Source organism: Diabrotica undecimpunctata, chromosome 7 (assembly GCF_040954645.1).
Source record: "Diabrotica undecimpunctata isolate CICGRU chromosome 7, icDiaUnde3, whole genome shotgun sequence".
Lineage (NCBI taxonomy): Eukaryota > Metazoa > Arthropoda > Insecta > Coleoptera > Chrysomelidae > Diabrotica > Diabrotica undecimpunctata.
In genome coordinates this window covers 3,670,748-3,688,343 of record NC_092809.1, presented here as the reverse complement: position 1 = coordinate 3,688,343, position 17,596 = coordinate 3,670,748, and the positions used below count along the sequence as shown (strand labels likewise).

Here is a 17,596-nt window from a genome sequence, read left to right as displayed (position 1 = left end):
TTAAATAGCTCTTATTTTTAGTTACCTTTCTCACCTGGTACCTGCCCAGGTGTCACTCAGCAAGTTTCATAAATACGCAGGTATTCAAAGCACGCGAGACGCTACTGAGACTCTATGGTTTCATCTGTGTGAAAATAAGTTATGTCTGATCGCTCTGAGATCTTACTCTAGAAGGGAAAGCTTTGTCGGTACAAATTTCGGGGGAGAATGTAATTATTAATTAGTAATTATTAAAACTAATGCTTTTTTAAGTAGATCTGTTTTGTATGAATTATATTTTTTTTCTGTAAAATTTAATATAACCCATATATCAATTCTGTACTGATAAGTAAAGTAAAAAATATCCATTTGTTTTTTTTTTTAACAAACGAATTAACGTACTTAAAGTATTTTAGTAAGTTAAAAGCCGATAAAAAACGATTGAATTTGAGAGTAAATTTCAAAATAGAGATGGAAATCAGTTGATTTCTATTACTTTTTATCGATTTTTTAAGGTATTAAAATCTCAATACGTAAACAAACTTCAGTTTTTATAGGTTGACAGATAAACTATTTAGAACATGGCGGATTCTCACAGAAATTTGGATTGCGAAAAACCCCTCGTTTCGCTTCTTGTTGGGTAGTGTATTCTGTGTTATTACAGTATCCACTGAGAAATGAGGCTATTTGTGCGACGAACGTTATGTAATGTAACTTAGCAAAAGCAAAATCTTTTTGTATTTTTAGACCTTTAGATAGAAGAAGGATTAAAAATCAACAAAACATGGGTACCAATATTAAAATCCACAAACACCCTTCCCGCAAAATACGAAGAAAGTAAAGCTATTACAAACGACGACACGCCCCCTCGGCGTGAGTTTTAAGCTTTGTTAACGTACTTCTTCTTCAACGTCTTCGTAACTAGTTATATCTATTCCCAGATATCTAAACCTTCCTTTCCGCTTTATTAAAACATGTTAAGTTAATTAAAACAAAATGTTTAAAACGAAACAACCCTCAGCTTATTACCACCTGATCTCTTTGACTAACTTGATCTGATTTTTCGTTACATTGTCATAAATCTTTTTCTAAATAAAAACAAAAAGAGAAATCAAACGATTTCTACCTAGCGAAACCGAATTCAAATTCTTACCACTGTGCTTTCTAAAACTTGCAAAGCAAACAGCTTGATAAATTACTCGGCAAGGGAATCTAAAATTGCATTCCACATGCCGTTCATCATGGTCAAAATTCGTAATGAATTCAGTTTCTGGTACTCCAAACGGAGTAAAGTAATAAAACATAATGACGGTATTAGATTTTTGTTTTATTACTTTACTCCGTTTGGAGTACCAGAAACTGAATTCACTACGAATTTTGACCATGATGAACGGCATGTAGAATGTAATTTTAGATTCTCTTGCCGAGTAATTTATCAAGCTGTTTGCTTTGCAAGTTTTAGAAAGCACACTGGTAAGAAGTTGAATTCGGTTTCGCTAGGTAGAAATCGTTTGATTTCTCTTTTTGTTTTTAGATGGCGTAGTTACGTCCGTATATAGTTATTTTGATAACTATTGTCTAGGATGGGAAAGATTTTTGTTTTGGTTCAGAGTAGTGGCTATACCGCTCTGAGGAGACCTAAAGAGGTCGAAATACGTATAAGCGGCTGTCGCTGCCCTGTATCAAAACAAAAATCTAATACCGTCATTATGATTTTTCTAAATGTTTCAATATTTCACCCAAATATTCAGGTTCACGATATGTTAAGGTTTTTATGACTCTTCTCTTTTGGACATGCCATGTCTTCGCTGTTTTACGGTATACAGTGCGTATATCTTTCAGCTGGGCATAGGTAATATACATTGAGGTAATGGTGGCAACTGCGCTTCCTTAAGGCCACTGTTGTCCTCAAGGCCACCTGTTGGAAAATCATACAATTGCAGAGGAGTGGTTATTTCATTATTTTTTTTAGAATTGAATTATTTTAATATAAATTAATTCTATCATTATGTCTCTGTTAGGGCCTTTATCGTTCTAGGAATTTCGTAGTTACCCGATCTTACCTTAGTATTATGGGAATATAGGCACGTGACTTCCTACGATTAAAGCTTTTACCGGAATCAATTTCTTAAATACACACATTCAAAAATTATTCATGTTATCTAAACACTGTTATCGACAAGTAAACATCGTTGTCAAAGGAAAACCACAAAGAAAATAGAAGATTTCTTTAAAAAAACATGTTAAACTTGTTCATTTTCATCTCATAGTATTTTTTAATACCAACTTTGACCAAGAATACTATGTAATTTGATACAAGAAGAATACAAAAAACAATGTTATTTTTAACCGAAATTGTTGTTATCCGAAACGGCCTCCCCCCATCCCAATTATTTCGGTTAAAGGAGGTTTTACTGCAGTTATAAGTAAAAAATAGTTATAAAATAAATGAGTCCGCTAGATCCAAAACTCTGTATTTGCAAAAATTGTAAGAATTGAGTTTTAGCTGACAGTTATTTGTCACATGTTATAGCTATCTGCTGATGTAGAAATTCAGCAGCAAAGTAAGGTATTTACTAAGAAAAAGGCATTAGAAATCTTGAATCAGACGCAAAACTCTGTATTTGTCAGCCTATGCCAGTTGCATAACTGTGTAATTGCAATTGGCCAATCGCTTACATTGTTTGAGTCACATGACACGTCTCATGTGCACATGTCAATTATTCCATCATTCGCCATTACCGGTTTCACTGTTTGTTATTTAAGTACTAAAAACACCAAGTTTATTGCAAATAATTAACATTATGGATCTTCATGTGCATATTAGACCTTGTGAAAAAGGAAAAAGGAGAAAACGAGTTGTACAAACAGAAAAATGGAAACGAAATGTAATGAAACTTAAGAGGTAAGAGGTGTCTACAATTAACTAGATAGGTTTGGGACTTATTGTCAATATTTTTAGGCATAAACCTAAGGATTTACCCGGTTTTCCCACCTGTAACCATACAAAGAAAGTGTATTGTTGTATAGATTTAAAGATGCGAGACATTCAGCGTTTCCATAATAATCTGTATTCAACAACTGACAAAATAAAACAAGATATTTTTTTGCTGAAATTTTGTGAAGGTCACAGAGATCAGGTACAAACCTACATGGAATTTCAATTAAATATTTTGTTCCTACAGTAGAGGGTGGACTTTTAAGAGTATGCAAGACAGCATTTCTTGGAATAACTCATTTAAGTTCTGAAAGAATAGAGCGTGTTGTAAGAACGTTTGTTATCCGTGGTGAAATACCAAAAGAGAGAAGAGGGGGAGATACAACAAAAGGTAGATTTGATCCAATAAAATTATCTATCCAAACATTTATGGGGCAGAGAGTCATTATAATAGAGGACGATCGACTAGATTGTATTTACCATGTGATCTGAATTTTACAAAGCTTTACAGAATGTATTGTCAACGTCATCCACATCATTCCGTAAAGTTATCATATTTCCGAACATACGTTAATGAACACTACCACATATCATTCGGCACTCCCTTAGTAGATGCTTGTTCTGCGTGTCTCAGAGCGAAGGAAATTTTGAGAAAAGAAAATTCAGAAGAAGAAAAGTTAAAGGTTATAACAGAGCAGAGAGTTCATACGTTAAGAGCTAAAGCCTTTTATTCTTTGTTAAAAAATGAATCAAATCATAACATACAAATATTTTCTTTTGATTGTCAAAAAAATCTTTCTTTGCCAAAGCTTCCCGACCAGGCGGCTTATTTCTCACAGCAAATAAATTTTTATAATTTCACCATCGTGGCTGGAAATTCGAAATCCCATCTTTCTTCTGCAAATGTGACGTCATATGTGTGGCTGGAGTTTGAACATCCAAAAGATTCAAATGCTGTTGCCTCTGCTGTACATGATACTCTCATAAAATTCAACTTTAAAAATCAAATCGAAAAAGTTCACCTATTTGCAGATGGATGTGGTGGACAGAACAAAAATAGCACGATGATGTCTATGATAATCTACTGGTTGGTTTATGAAGCACCTGGTCACATCAAGGAAGTGGAGTTTACGTTTCCTGTTGTTGGTCATTCCTTTTTGCCACCAGATAGGATTTTTGGTATGATAGAAAGGGAGATAAAAAAGAAGAACGTTGTAATAAACAGAAAAGAATATGAAGACATAATTGGAAAACACTCAAAGGTGCTGAGACTTGGTAAAGACTGGCAGATATCAGACTGGAGAAAGACGAGTGACGTTGTTGTTAAAAAACCTTCCCAGTGGCATTTTAAATGTAATGCAACGAAACGATTTATATTTTCTAAGGACAAAGATTATATGGCTACGGTAAGGGGGGAAATATTTTATCGTTCTGACATAGGGTTCAGCAAGTCTATAATACGAAAAGGGAAAAAGATTTCTTTATTGAAACCAAAGTTACAACAGATTGGATGTTCATTGAAAGGAGATAAATCGTCCATAGGCACTCTCCTTAGAAACCATTTTGGTGAAAATTGGAGAGACCAGCCGGATCTCAAATTTTATAAAATTATAGATACTGGCGTACAAGCAAATAATAACGAGAGTGCTGCAGAAAATGATCATATTGATGATGAGGACCCAGAGGAACTTAGAGTTTGGGAATTAATATAAATATGTATATACATGTTAAAATTTGTAATACCTTTTGTACTTTGGATAAAAATAAACTTCACTAAAAGTTTACTTCCACATGCTTTCTTCCTTATTCCTAACACACTAGGTTTAGAAAACAGACTAATATAACAACCACTAATATCGTTAATGGTTGACTATTATCATGTATTTGCAAATGTTAGTTGCATAAATCTGTATTTACATAGTTCACTTGCAAAACTAGGTATTTTCAAATTTTCTTCCTTTTCTAGCAAACCCAATAACTTTTCTAAGAAAAAAATCATTATATTTTACCTAATAAAGCATTTATCTATTACAAAAAAGTGCCATTTATTATGTCTAAGGTTTTTTGCAAAATTTATCAGTTTTTTGCATCTAGCAGACTCAAATTCAAATTTCAATACAAGACTTTTAAGATCTCTTTATGAAACGCCACTGATTAAGAGTAAATAATTATAAATTCTGCTGACCATATATTAATTTGCTAAAACGTATCGTGAATTCGTTTGTTGTTAGAGCTGGCTCATTGAAAAAGAGCGCATATGACCCATTAAAATGTACGGAGAGCTATCAAAATATTGTGAACTGATATTATTTTGATTTTGTTGTAAGTAAACGGCGTATTTAATTTATACCTCGTACAATTCGAATATCGTATTACATGTAGTAGTGACACTTATCTCAATGTATATTACCTATGTCTAGCTGAAAGATTTACGTACAAACAAAATCAAGACGTCCATTTTCAAACTAACGAAGACAATATAACAAAGTCTAAGATCAATCAAAGATCCAAGAGAACCGTTGTCCACTCTAGGAACTTACTGCATTCAATGTAATTGTGGTTCCAGTGTATATTAAAAGAACAAAACGTAAGGTAAATACTAGTTTGACTAGCAGGAAAATCGTATTGGCCCTAATTAATTAGCTGCAAGTTATAATTCAATGATATGGCAAGTTTTATTGGCGAAACAAAGTGTAAACTACACTATTATTTAAGGTAAACTTATATTGAATAGATATACTTAAATATTGAAAAAATTAATAAAAAAAATGTTCAATACTTTTATGTAAAGACAGTTTACATTAGAAATATAAAAATAAATATAGCCTACTTACTTTCTGATGTCAGTCCAGATATCATATCACTAACGAAATTATGCTCTTTTTTGATAAGGTCCTTTTCGAAAAATCCTCCGTTCAAATTCTCATTTTTTATAAAACCATTCACAGCCGTCCAATCAGAGATATTATTACTAGAACTGTTTTCATAATGTCTACTCTTAATATCACAATTAACTACTTCATCTAATTCGTCATGATTAAACTCCTCCTTAATACCATCTTCGATAACCTCTGCATCATCATCTTTAACTATACTCTCATCAATGTCATTATTTTTCCGTCTATTTTCAACATATTCTAACCGTAAAACATCTCTAAGGCGAGGAAGAAGGTGAACAGGTTTTTTGTAATGATACTTCACCATATCTGGTACAATAACCGTATTTCTAGGTGGCAATTTCGTTTTTATTCTAAACGGTGGATTTTTTCTATGTATCTTCCTAAAAAACTGTAATTTTATTGAGTCTTGATCCACGGGTCCCGTAAATTTGTCCCATAACTTAACTCTCTCAGTGGCTGATACGGATTTCAGTAGCATTGAGTCCTAAAACAATACCAATTCTACCTATTAATAAACCATTCGTATTTAACCTGTATGAGCCCCTTCCCATATCAGTTGACCCACCTATGGAATTTGCAATCTAACGTTGGGCCAACTGATATGACAAGTGGCTCGTATCATGAATAATTTTTCGTTTTGAAAATTTCAAAGTTGCGATAATTTTAATCTAATTTTAAGGAAACTATACAATTTCGCTTGTATAAAGACAAAAACCAATTACCCCTAAAATGTACAACCGAAAAAGTTTGTAGTCCTGTCCGCCCTATAGGTAAAGAGTAAACCTTTTTCCTCGTACATATATATGACTAGTATTTTCTAAACTATTCAAACTTCTGTTTGACCCTTTACTGTATAATTTTTTTATTTTTTATAAAAATCTATTAATACGAACCTGATTTCAAGATTACAGTAGAAATATAAAAAAATCCCACTATGCATTAAAACAAGACTCAACAAGTAAAATTAATTAACAAAATGACGTTTATTACTTTCTAATTATAATAATTATTCAGTGTGAAAGTTGTAAAAACAGTTTCTGTCTTTGTTTAAGCAAAGAAAAACTACACTTTTATGAAGCTTTTTGAACCAAAAGGATATTTGCATCTTTTCCTTTCACAACACCATAATGGAAGATGACCATAGCCATCTGTTTGTATATCTTGCATTGGAATATCAGTTGCTGGACCCCTTCCTTTCTTGTTTTGTAAATTTTCCATAGCTCCACACGGATGACCCCTTTTTGTAGTAAAACCAGCTTTTTTAACTTTGCATAAACACTCTGCTACATCCATTTTGAAATCTGTCAGAGCTAAATTATTATGCTTATTGTCACTTCTTCTCCAAAGAATCCACGCATTAACAGTCATCAAATCAATAATATGGAAAATATATATGCATGTACCATTTTTTGGATCTGAGTTTGATCCTATAATATCCCAAAACTGAATCCCGTAGATCTACTACCCCATATACTTGTAGATCGTTACAGCTTTTGGACATGGAACCATTATATCTGTCTTATCCTTTTTCGAAAATCGTTTAACTTCAACTCTTGGCATACTCCCAGCATAATGTTGATAAAATATTTACTAATTTGTTGTCATACCATGTAACAACAGATATTTTTGTACCATCAATTGTGGAGACTATCTCTACCATAGCTCGTCGGCCGTTCTTTTTTAATTCAGCCTCTTTTGGCATATTACTGTTTGGCACTCTGTGTTGGGAATTTGTCTTTATTGTACAGCCAGCAGTGGACGGATTTGTAGTGAACTGTTTTTATTTGCGAAAAAACAACTCAAATTCCTACAATATATAAAATTAACAATATAAAAAACTAATTAATTCCCATTACTTACTGTTCTCTTGCTGTCTGTTAAATTATTTAAATTTTTTCCCTAATCGGTGACAGTTTGTTTTTTGAAGTTTTAATATTATATCTGACATAATCTATAGAACAGTAGCAACGGGAAATTTTGGGTAACATGATAAAAAAAAATAATAAATATTCGTAACACTCCCACCCGGTACAGTTCTATGCGAAAGAGAAACTGTACCACTTATTTTTCATCATCTTTCTGCTCTCCATTTATTGGTATTACTGCTAATTTTATAACAGGACGTTCATATATTCCATTTTTTATTTGAACTATTGCTCGTCACACTTGCCCATCAGGTGATTTTTTAACTTCAATTACCTTACCCTTTGGCCAATTACATCTTGGTAAATCTTTATCACATATAATCACAATATCACCCTGTTTAATTGGTACAATTTGTTTATGCCATTTTGCCCGAAGTAGTAGTTCAGGTATGTATTCAGAAATAAAGCGTCACCAACATTTATTTGTAAATTGCTCTCTGTATAAATAATTAAATTTAAATACTTTAACATCTTCGTTTAAAAATCCAATTGGTTTATCTCTTAAAAAAAAAGTTCACTTTGCTGCATTGAGATGGCGCTTTATTACCGATTATACGAAATACATGGTCTATGTCTATATGGACATGTCATTCATGGATAAATACTTTAAAATAAAATTCGAACTCTAACTGTTTGGTATAAAACTAAGTATTGTGCCATATATGACCCTCTATGTCTATCCGGTAAGGAGTTAAGACATTTTGGCAAGTTTAAGACATTTTTGAATATAATAATAGTCCAGTCTGATTAGACGAAAAAAAAAAAAAGTCTAACCTTGCATGTCAAGCTACGCCAAATTTTATTATTCTGACCTTTAAGGGGGGGGTCAATTAGTGCTAGGGGGGTAATAAACTTTAACTTGTTGAACTAAACTGATAGAACCTTTTAAAAAACCATACGAAAACGTTTAAAGGTTTGTCTACTTACCAAACAATGTTCAACATGTTGTGGACACATCCACATGCCCGAAGGAGGATTAGTCAGAGGTGGATCGAGGCAATCTAAATGATAAAAGGATTCACAAAAGTCACACGAGATTAATGGTGCAACTCTACAAGATCTCCTACATTCACTGCATTTTTTAGCTGGCAGGGGTATTGTTCCGCCTGGTCCTTTCTCATGCGCTTTAGATATCTTGAAAGTTTTCCTTCCTACCTTCGAGTATGGGATTTCAACTAAATCATAAAAAGGATTTATTATTAACAATTATTCATAATACATTTCGTCGTGTTAATTATATACTTTTGCGGTTGCAAAAACAAAAAAGTCTTTGTTTTTTGAATAATATAATAATCGTCTGCTAGGAATAACCCACGCCGCGCATCTTTAGTATGTCTGAATATTGCCGAGAATGTCGCGGTTGATATTTTCGAATTGTTGGTAGATGGCGCTATATTTGAAAAAAAAACGATGTATTTGATTCTTCAGGACAGTGTTTTTTAATATTTTTAATTTCGCCACCCTTCTACACGTTGAAATATTCTGCTGACCCCCTTGTGTCATGGAAAGCCAAAGTAATTTAATTAAAAGACTACATACGTTGGGGAATGATTTTTTCCTATTTTGATACATTTATCTGTTATTCACATATCGTACATAATAAAAACTTAATGCGAACATGTTACTCGCACTTCTTCTGTCATTTTCAACAATAAAAAAAATGATGAATGCAAGAAATACAAAGAAAAAATGCTATTATGAATTAGACACTTTCCGTTGGTGGGATACAGCAAATAAAAATAGCAATGTCATTATTTTAAGGCTATAATTCAGTGTTATATATAAAAAGGAATATATTAATTATTGAATAACATTACTGGAAACTTAATCAGTTGTCTAACCTTTATCTATTCCAGGAAATACACAAGGAACACTCATACTTCTGGGCAATTCAAATTGTTTGGGGTTCATAGCATTGGCAGCTTCAATCAGAACTTCCATTGGGCTAAGTTTTTGCTTTTTTGACGGACATTTGGCAACTGAAGAACTAGGTGGAGTACTATTGGATCTTTTGCTTCGAAGTTGTGGAACCTCTGAACTAATGCTACTTTGTTTTTTATAATATCTACAAGATTGACACAACCATTCGCCCATTGGTATGTCCTTTTCTTCGAGAGGTGGGTCACTAACAAACAAAAAAAAAAATTGTAAAATGGTAAGAACTGTTGATTAAAATTCTTTATAGTTTATAAGTAGAGAGCCCAATACATGCATACATTGCATATTTTTGCTCCTTTGAAACAACATTGAATATTTAAGCTCAACACAAATACAGACATACAGAGAGGCATCAAACTACAACAATTCATCAAATTGTAGACAATTCTGCTTTTGTTCCTTAGCTCCTCATATAAAATATCAATCATCTCTTCAACATATTCAAGATCAAGATAAAAAAAAAAGAAAAATGTTTGTTTAATCAAGATCTAGGTTAGCAGGAAAGCTACCTAAAAGATCTGTTAGCAGGAAACATTCTGTTAAAAAAATTGCAAAATTCAAAATTTTAGGAAAAATCATAAGTATATATTATCAATACTCCAAACGAGGCACCACTACGGGGCACTGTGAATGCATTGAATGAAGGAGTAATTAAAAGAAAATTAAAGTTTCTTTAAGCGATAACAAAACTAGGTAGCTGTAGACACAGATGCATGTGGTCGATATATGGTGCATCTTATAATCAGTGACTTAAAAGAGGATGAGCCAGGAAAAACTTATTTAATAGCTACAAAATAACTGGAGAAAACCAATAATATGACTATAAGCCGTTTCATTCAGCAAAGACTCTAGAAACACAAGATTAGTATGAATATAATCCAATATGCTTGGTTGGTTTGGTAATCAGCATTCTCATATTAAAACTATTAAGTAAATTTATAATCGTAATAACATGACTGTGTGATGTATCGAGAAAATCAATATTAAAGTCACCTGTTAAGATAATAAGGCATTTTGTGGAATTTTTCAAGTATGTATTCCAATCTGTGAAAGAATAACTGAATAATAAACTTGGGGTCTGTACACAACAATGAGAAAAATATTAAGCTTCTTACTTAAACTAATAGAGAATTCAAATTCAGATTCAATGCAGAGGTGGTTAAATTTATTGTAGTCAACAAAATTAAATTTATACTGAAACATCCTATTAATTAGAATCAATATTCCTCCATGGATGCTTCTAGATCTGAAAAATTTGGATATTAAGAAGTAATTGGTAATAAAAAATGTTTCTAGGGGATATAACCAGTGCTCAGTTAAAAGCACAAGATCTGGCCAATCATTTGCGCTAAGAAACACTTCCAGTTCTTCAATGCAAGACCTGTCTTGAATGTCTTGACCTATGTGGCACTCAGATAAAAGTGGTAGAATGTTTAACCAATTTTGTTGACAACTCACATGCAGTACAATAATAAAGCTATTTTTATTAAGGGGAATAATAAATAAACACGATCAGAAGACCAAGGCACAAAAATACTTACTGGCATCCAAAATGAAAACTATAGGGACATTTATCACAACATATAAGATCTCCTCCTTCACCACAAGCATCACAACTATCATGATTGTGCCCTTTGCCAGGTCTTTTGTAGTACGGATGGTCAGGTTTTTTACTGCCATTTTCACCATTATCATCACTCTTAGGAGGTGCTATCAATGCTTGGATTTGCTAAAAATAAAATAAAACAAAAATATTGTGTTTAAAAATATTTATTACATCTTTTACATAATTAAACAAAACTGTGATTATTTACACACAATGATGATTGGTTTGTTCAGGAATATTTTGGACACATTAAAAAAAAAGAATCTATCAATACAAGCACATCCATAGTCAAATACTGCACAAATTATAAGTTTAAACTGTGAAACTTATCTATCAATTAAATTGTGGATTATATTATAGATTTTCAATAAAGTTATCTTTTACTATTATTAATTTGGTAAGTAAAAATGGTAATCGTAAGTTGAGAAATGTATGAAATAAAAAATATATTCAACATAAAAATATGATGAAACAAAGATATGTATTTAAGAAAAACAGAACAGAAATAAAGGAAAACCTAAATGTATAGATTTCTGCATTATGAATGATTACAGAGCCAAATTTAAATTCTTTCTTATATAGGCATTACTATTCAAATGTGGGGTTAGGGGTTTCAAGTTGAAATAAAAAAGCCTTCCAATAAAAACAAATTGTTTTTAGTTATTCAAGCACAAACTTAAACTTTATTATGAATATGAACTAGAAAGCGAAATCTGGAAGCTGTTTTTGAGGAGAATGACTTTTTGATATGTCTTCATCATTAACAATTTCCTATATTACATATAATGTATTTTCTGTTTTAAATTACCATTTGACTAATATAATATGAAAGAATTCAAATTTTAGAATGACCAATTTGTGGAAGTAGAGGAAAATGGAATCAATCTATAAGGATAATATAATACTTCTAGCAAATTTAGATAAATCAATGAAGAAATTCAAAATATTAATAGATCACCACAGACATTAAAACTGGAAATATAATAAAATACCTTATTTATAGAAAATGAAAGAAAAAATTGAAACAAACATTAACTCATTTGGGAATAATTATGAGAACATGAAAATATATTAAAATAAGTAAAGCTTGAAAAATAGCCATGTGGTATCCATTTTTTCCTTTTGAAAACAGAATATGCCATGATCAAGAATATAAAGAAAAACAAAAATAGTCAAATATGGAAGTCCATTAGTTTTTCGAAAATAACTAAATTATGAGCTGCTGCAGCTAGTTTATTTGGGAATTCTTTGATACTGACATACACAGTAGAACGCTACAATAGGAATATTTGAGCTTTAACCACCTATACCTTTTTTGTTAATGAAGACTTAGTAAAGGGCCATTTACACTTGAGACTTTATTAAAACAAAAGGTAGTCAATGTAATTAAACAATCCATTTAAGCTGATATTCAATCCATCTGTAATACATTAGGAAATGTTTCTATTTTATCTCTTCACTGGTTCAATCATATATGTAGAATGATAGAGCTATGAAGACAAAAAATATGTACTGCATTCAGAGATATTCAATGAAATCCTTTAATTGCCGAGCTCAGACTTATGTGTGGCATTATAAGCTGATGGTTCTTTAACGACGTTTTAAGAAAAATGATACTGTAGGACCTCAACAATCGAAAATATGCTACCTTTCTCCGGATATTGCAAATAATGACACTCCGCCATTTTCTAGCCTTAATTTTTCATGCAAAAACAAAGACAGTCAAACTTACATCCATTAGGCCCCCAGAGGTATCTAGATCATACTTAACAGTAGCCATTTTATGTGAGAAACTCTCGTTTCTATTTCTATTTTCAATCTTTTACTAGAATTTGCTCAAATCCCATGTAATGTAGAATTTTCCTTCTTAGTTAATCAATGCATTTCTTTATTATTTCTCTCTAAAATTATGTCTACACATTTAAAATAAATAACCTATACACTGGTGTACCTAACTAGACATATTAATCTTGAGTATTATTGCTTATGAACTTGAAATTTTGGCATTCATTATTTACTCTGACATTTCACATAGTTGGCGCCGTTGTTGATGCTACAATCCATTCCATTTTACGAATGTCACGCTAACGCATTCGCAGTGTGTTTCGTGTTAAACTCTATTAAAAATAGTAGGTGTACATCCAGGATGAAAAATAATTTCAAAGGCATGTTTTTCACATGCCAAAGGGATTTTATAATGGTTTAACATTATTACTTTCCAAACCGTTCATAGTTTACCTTTTACAGTACAAGAGTTTGAAAATCTACTTCGATCGACTTCTATAGATGGGTCGTCCACGAAAGACTATCCAAAACTGGAAAAAAAGTAGTTGATAATATAAAATTAAATCATTTGTCTCATGGCTAATAATATATTATAATGTAAAATTACATATTTCAAATATGGGTGGCGACGAATTCGCAATAGAATATACAAGCATTTCGAAAAAGCATGCTTAACGTTCTTGTGCTAATTTTTTATTAATGGTAGGTAATGTTACAGAATAATGAATAATAAACAATCAGAATGCCCACTCTGCTTGAAAAAATAAGTACGCGCATCTCGTTCGCGCAGCGAATCAGCCATGTTTTGAACGGAACCAGTGCTGTTCGGTGACATTTTATCTGGTGTGCATAGAAAAATTAACCCGGTTTAATTTATTTACGACAATTACAGACAATCACAGACCACGTGATTGTGGACATAATATGCACTATTTTATTCGTAATTTTAGTTGAAAAATAGCTTAAATTATTTCAAATGTACTAAATTATTAATCTCTAAAAATTTAAATTACAGTTCTGTCGTAGCTTGTCACAAATTTCTCAATTCGAGTCTATGTTTCCGTTTAAAATATGGCGATCGCGTGCTGACAAACTTCAAAGGCGGCATCTGAGAGTGGGCATTCTGATTGTTATTTATTCTGTCGTAATGTAAAGGATGGTTAGATGATGCAAATAGTGAAAACCTATTATATTTATATTTAAAATAATTCGTACAATTACAACGCATTTTTTTCATATAAATGAAGGAATTAAAAACATCTTTACGACATACATTCTGATTTCAGTATATAAAAAGATAAGTGTTTTGAAATTTTAGTTTAAATATTTATTAAATAATTTCTTTTTAAATTCAATGTTGTACCTAATATCAATATAGTTGTTAATATCAATATTTATTTAAGAAGAGATTAAAATTCATAGGAATGGATTATTTTAATTTAATACTGTTCTGTGCTTAAATTTCTGGTCCCAGTGAAGATAGCCTCAAATCGGCTGTCAATTAAATTTCACAGAACGAAATATTGCGCTGGCAGTATTGCCATGTCCTTAGCTTGTATATGTTATATACTTTAAAATACCAAGAGAGAAAGTTTGTAAAACGTACACTTTTATTGTATTATTTTGTGGATTCTGCAGTTTTATAACTTATATAAAACACGAATGAATGAATATTTTTTCTTTTGATATTAATTGCAGCTAATTATTAGAATTTTTTTTTGACAATTGCTCTTTGATAGGTTAGCGGAATTAGCGGATACGGATAGATTTGGCAATAGCGTCAGAATCAGAACCCTCAAACCAGCAGTTGCCAGATATCTTTTTAACTTTATTATTTTACTGACATGTTACTATTTACTTTTTATTTTTTAATAACTCTTAAGTATTAATTTTTAAATAACTTATTGCTTTTGATTGCATATGTTCATTTGTAATGTAAATTTCAACACAGTCAAACACCAATATTTTGTTCTGTCAAACTCATTTAAGGCTATCTTCACTGAACTGAGACCAGATGTAAAAAATTTCCTAATTTTTTAGGTTAGGGTACAACTGACACACTGACAGTACTGACATTGATGTGCTGACAAATACAATATTTGTGCCGATGTGTGTGCAAATAATTATTCAATTGAATAAAATAAATAATAATTTTCAATAATGGCATTTTCACTCTGGAATTTATTTGAAGCGTCGCTGTTATTTTTAAACGCAGTTTGTATTTTGAACGAGGAAAGATTTCTAAGTAAAAGTAAGTAGGAACTATCAATGAATTTCATTATTTTTTTATAGTTTTAATACTTTCACAACTTCTTGAGCCGTTTGAACGCTCAGTATGACTATTTATTTGGCCACATTTTCTTCAAATCATTAAACATATTGTAATACGTGATGTAATCAAGAATTGTAATTATTTTGTCATAATCTTCAGATGTAGAATCTTTATTTTTCTTCTAATTTGTCATAGTATTTCTTAAGATCAATAAGTACCATATGAGCGTTACTATATTTTTCCATCAGATGCCTTTATAGTGAAAATCGTATCTGTTTCTTGTTATATTTGAATCTGCACTTTTATTGACATTACAAGATATCTGTTGACCTTATATTTAATTTTGTTGTACAGTTGGTTGGAGTTCCCGAACAGGCGGTGCCAATATTCAAGGGTTTGGCGAAAATCCTTCAACAAAATCACAAATTTACACCCTCTTCCATTCTATAAGAACAGTAGCTAGAAGTAAGTGCTATTATGAAGTGTATATTCATAGTTAAATTAAGTTGAAATCATTATTGTAAAAATCATTTTTGTTATCAATTTTAGGAAAAAATGTTCTGCATTTTCTCAAACTTAAGAACCATTACATATATATTTTTTCAGGCTTGTATACGATGTATCAAAAATATGAATTTTGTTTAGAAGAGTCAAGTACTTTTACCTTTGAAAGTAAAGTATCAATCATTATTATTAACAGCAGTTAATTTGAACTAGAATCCATATTTAAATATAAAATTAGATCCATTTATTTTGGAAAAAATGTTTATTCCTTCCGAAATGCGTATCTGATATTTTTTTGGACTATGTTGAAGTCCGAATAGCTTCCAAATGCCAAGGATCTAGGCAGTATTTACAAATAATAATTTGAAACCTTTATCCTCAAATCTATATAGCCAGCACATCTTAAGATTGAAAACAGACTTAAGCAAGAACTAAAGTCGTCAAGGGGTTCATCAAGGCTGTACATTATCTTCCCTTGTGTTTTTTAGGTTAACCTGTACATCTAGTATTTTTTTCAAGAAGTTTTTGATAGAAGGAATAATAAATTAATGTAATAGTACTAAAGAATATTTATATATATTTATGACATATTATTAGTGGCCGCTTTTAAAAATTTGCATTAATTAAGAAGACTAAATTTATGGTAATAACCAAGACACAAAGTCCCGAAGGAGATCTGATTTTTGGTGAAACAGTAATTGAAAAAATATCAGTAGAAATGAAGTCATAATTCTTTTGCTGTTTCCGTTTCAATTTAAAGCGGCATGCACTATCACAGCAATTCATTGAATGATTCATTCATTGAATTCATCACTTTAAATTTGAAAAAAATAACATTTTAAACAAACTTAAAACAAAGATTGTCAGAATTTTGAGGTTATAATGTATAGTTGACAGATTTCTACCATTTAATTTAATTTATGTTGTGTCATAGTAGATATTATGAAACTGAAATTTACACTTAAAGTGGACTTAATTTACTTAATGTTAACTTTAAATCGATTATGCCATCGAGCGTTATGATTTTATATTGTTATTAATTGGATGAGATGACATTTATGACTTTTGACATTGAAGTAATCTTTTGAAAAGTATTCTATAAAATATATATTCTTTATTAATAATTCTAATAAAAATCCTCTTTGCATGATTTAATTTTATTTTACTTTATATGTTTGTATATATTTTTATATTTCTCTTTTTTTTTATTACAGTTCCGTTAATAGTCATCAACCTGCTAGTGATTGTGCTGAAGCTAATACTCGGATGACACCTTTAATTTTAATATTAGGAATTAGACTTTGTGAATCCTTTATGTATTTGTATATATTTTGTATAATAAAGAGTTTATTATAATATATGTTTCATTTACACAATTGACTAAAAAATATTATTACTATTTTCATTATCTTCATCAACAACTGCTAACAGTGCGTGAAAATCCATAGTTAAGGTTTCTAGACTTTATTTTTTACATACAAGCAAAAATCCTTAACGAATTCGAAACCAATTCGATTTTTGCTTAGTTGAGGAGATATGTTGTGGAATGCAATTTTTAGATTCCCCATGTCTCTAATAACATCTTTATCAACGTCTGTTTTGCCTTGAAATTCTTAGAAGGCACAGATTCAAGCAAAAATCTGAATTTGATTTCGAAAATTAGTTTACGGATTTTAATATCAGATGTCGCTATTTGCGTCTATACGAAGCCATGTTAGAGTTGCTTCCTAAGGCAGAAAAGATTTATTT

The 17,596-nt window shown here is 31.0% G+C and overlaps 2 protein-coding genes across 2 annotated transcripts in view; one reads left to right on the top strand and one right to left on the bottom strand.

The window, feature by feature from the left end:
* LOC140444910 (PHD finger protein 12) overlaps positions 1-13,366 on the bottom strand; it is a 35,247-nt gene extending 21,881 nt beyond the window's left edge. Inside the window, exons 1-5 of the mRNA XM_072536595.1 lie at positions 13,019-13,366; positions 11,222-11,409; positions 9,584-9,867; positions 8,670-8,917; positions 5,752-6,301 (exon numbers count right to left, since the gene is read on the bottom strand). Coding sequence (XP_072392696.1) covers positions 5,752-6,301; positions 8,670-8,917; positions 9,584-9,867; positions 11,222-11,409; positions 13,019-13,066 — 1,318 coding nt within the window. The 5' untranslated portion in view covers positions 13,067-13,366. The remainder of the gene's footprint in view (positions 1-5,751; positions 6,302-8,669; positions 8,918-9,583; positions 9,868-11,221; positions 11,410-13,018) is intronic.
* A 1,745-nt stretch (positions 13,367-15,111) lies between these two features.
* LOC140444911 (immediate early response 3-interacting protein 1) lies at positions 15,112-17,203 on the top strand. Its single transcript, XM_072536596.1, has 3 exons — positions 15,112-15,322; positions 15,698-15,808; positions 17,062-17,203. The coding sequence occupies exons 1-3, from the start codon at positions 15,232-15,234 to the stop codon at positions 17,115-17,117; spliced, it is 258 nt and encodes an 85-aa protein (XP_072392697.1). The 5' UTR covers positions 15,112-15,231; the 3' UTR covers positions 17,118-17,203.
* Positions 17,204-17,596: the final 393 nt, after the last annotated feature.

Excerpts from the sequence above, each read along its gene's own strand:
- LOC140444911 (XM_072536596.1), top strand. The coding sequence starts at position 15,232 with ATGGCATTTTCACTCTGGAATTTATTTGAAGCGTCGCTGTTATTTTTA. Across the intron at positions 15,323-15,697 it reads GGAAAGATTTCTAAGTAAAA|TTGGTTGGAGTTCCCGAACA; the intron begins GTAAGTAGGAAC and ends TTTGTTGTACAG. Across the intron at positions 15,809-17,061 it reads TATAAGAACAGTAGCTAGAA|TTCCGTTAATAGTCATCAAC; the intron begins GTAAGTGCTATT and ends TTTTTATTACAG.